The following is a 2,651-nucleotide window of genomic DNA, read 5'->3' on the forward strand; positions in this document are numbered from 1 at the left end:
CCCCAAAAAAAAACAGCTCGGTAATCAAGCAAAACACCCCCGCCCCCCAAACCCTCAACATGCATTTCTTTCTCATCTAACCTGGCCCACAGCTCACCGCAGATAAACAAGTGTGATTTCACTCTTGTTCAACCGCTCCCACTTTATTGACGTGGCACTTTTCATCCATCAGGACGCAAGTCCGAGTGCCGAGGGAACGGTTCAATTTGTGAGCAGGCACGTTCCCGTCTCGGCACTCGGGGAGCTTTTCCAAAACGCAGTTCCTCCTCAGGCTTTGTCCGTCCTTCCCGGCACGAGGGCGGCCGAGCGGCCCGCGAGCAGCGTGGCCGCAGCGCGTCGGAATCCCCCCCGCCGCCGTCGTTGCGGGAAGGCGGCGTTCATTAACGCCGTTGGCCGGGCCACACGCGTGCTTCTGACGCCCGGTCGGGGAGCCGCGACTTGCGGCTGGCCTCAGGCGGCGGCGAGGGCCGCTCACGACGAACGCGACGAAGCCTCGGTCGCGTCGCGGCTTCGCTGACTGCTTTTGTCTCTCTGGATGTCCGCAGTTAACATCGCCAACAGTCAGGAATGGAGCCTGAGCAGACCCGTTCCGGAGCTGAGACTGGTGAGGCTTCCGCCGCAAGCCGGCCGCCGGCCGCCGTGGCGCGCCTGAGCAAAAACGAGGGCCGCCGTTGCGCGAACGCCGTTGCGCGTCTCCAATCTTCTGTCCATTTCTTTCAGGGCGTTCTGGGAAGCGTGAAAAGCGGCAAGTCGGCGCTGGTGACCAAATACGTCACCGGCTCTTATGTGGCGCTCGAGAAAGCCGACGGTAAGAGGAACTTTGTTTCGTGGCGTGCGTTTCAACGTTTGAACGAGAGGTTGCGCTTCACAACCGCCACTCATGCAAAAGTCAACTGCTGCACGGTGCCTCATCATCCAGTTCGGACGGAATGCGTTCAACGTCTCCGATTGTAAAAGGAGCGTCTGAAAACAAAGCGTTTGAGGTGTCTCCAGGTGAAAAATTTCATGGCTTGGACAAAACCCAAGGACAAGGAGTGCGTGCCGCTTGCCAAATTTGCTCATGTGAGACTGGAGACTCACCGGAGACCGGGCCCACTTGCTTCCTCCCGGAAGTTGTCTCGTAACCGAGGAGCTTTAGCGTCCCCGTCCCCGTCCCCGTCCTTGTCCGGGGACGGGGACGCCTCACCGACTGCTGGCCTTTCTACCTTGGACCTTCGCATCGCCTTGAAAAGAGTTGACTTCTTGATTCAAAAAGGGATGACGTGGTTGTTTTTGTTCCAAGAAATAGACACAAACGCATGGATGGCTGCTACACGGGGGGGGGGGGGGTCGTCTGGATTTTCGACCAAAGATGTTCAACATCGGTCGATCTTATGAGATGGTCCGACGCGCTAAAATGTTGAACGTGTCTTGGTGTTTGCGGGAAAAGCCGACAAACTGTGAAATGTCGTGCTGCCGTGCAACAAGTCGGCTCACCGACGAACAAACGTGCGGCCCAACAAACAAAAACGAGCGTGTCCTACCCGCTGTTGCTCTTTGCATCAAAGTGGCCTGCCCAGACGCCAGGTAGGATTTACCGTCGCGCGTCCGTTTTGACGACATCGTCATTTTCGGTCAATCCGTCTTCTTCTGGGGAAAAAAAACATGGACGCACGTTATCTGCTCATGTTTCGTCTTCTTCATTTTTGTTTGATCACACAAGATTTCCATCTTGGAGGACCGACTCCATTTTACATTCGTGGTGAAGCAAAATCTTAACGTGTGTTTTTGTGTGCGCGTGTGTGTGATCCTTGACGACTCGTCTCGGTCAGGTGGCCGCTATAAGAAGGAGGTGCTGGTGGACGGGCAGAGTTATTTATTACTGATTCGAGAGGAGTGCGGTGCACCTGACGCGCAGGTTTGTGGACAGCCACGCGGCGGCGGCGTGTGTGTGTGTGCGCCCCCCTCCGGTCTGATCATCTGCGCCCTTCTTCAGTTCAGCAGCTGGGCGGACGGCGTCATTCTGGTGTTCAGTCTGGAAAACGAAGGCAGCTTCCAGGAGCTCTACCAGCTGTACAGCAAGCTGGGCTCGCTGCGCGCCGACGTCCCCGTCGTCGTTGTCGGCACTCAAGGTGAGAGCGGCCGCGCCGTCGCCGGTGGCGGCGGAGCGCGCTTGGCGCCTTCTCCCGATCGCCGCCGGTCGGCAAGTGAGGGCTTTGTCACGATGCCAGGTGGTGGTGGTGGGGTGGTGGTGGACCCCAAAAAGCAGGCGGGAGGGAGGAGCAGGTTGTGCTTGACAAAGTGTATTGATAAAAAACAGAGAAAACTCAATCCAAAACAAACAAAGTCCAAAGTGTCAAACTAAAACCATGACTGAAACAAAAACGATCAATAACCGATACATGACCAGAACACAACCAAACAATGAGCCGCCCGAGCAGGCGCGCCGGGAGTCCTTGGAAAGCGCTGATTGGATAACCACCAACAGGTGTGCAGCTGCAGGGCGAGCCCGACGGCGCCGCCTGTTGGTCACAAACGGAATCGCGACAGGCTTGCTCCATCACGCAAACGCAATGGCGACGCGTTCCCCCGCCGATCGATTGGTTTGGTCCGCGATGCTTGCCCTACGCGTTGTTTTCCTCTCATTTTACATCTACTGGTTACATTCGGGG

At 56.8% G+C, this 2,651-nt stretch overlaps 1 protein-coding gene across 1 annotated transcript in view; it reads left to right on the forward strand.

The window, feature by feature from the left end:
• The window catches only part of LOC109523042 (arf-GAP with GTPase, ANK repeat and PH domain-containing protein 2-like), a 29,410-nt gene that overhangs the window by 16,289 nt on the left and 10,470 nt on the right, over nt 1-2,651 (forward strand). The window contains exons 2-5 of the mRNA XM_019881881.1: nt 546-604; nt 721-808; nt 1,812-1,897; nt 1,976-2,111. Of these exons, the coding sequence (XP_019737440.1) occupies nt 546-604; nt 721-808; nt 1,812-1,897; nt 1,976-2,111 (369 nt within the window). The remainder of the gene's footprint in view (nt 1-545; nt 605-720; nt 809-1,811; nt 1,898-1,975; nt 2,112-2,651) is intronic.

The sequence above is a fragment of the Hippocampus comes genome, unplaced genomic scaffold, assembly GCF_001891065.2.
Source record: "Hippocampus comes isolate QL1 unplaced genomic scaffold, H_comes_QL1_v1.1 scaffold475, whole genome shotgun sequence".
NCBI classification, from domain to species: domain Eukaryota; kingdom Metazoa; phylum Chordata; class Actinopteri; order Syngnathiformes; family Syngnathidae; genus Hippocampus; species Hippocampus comes.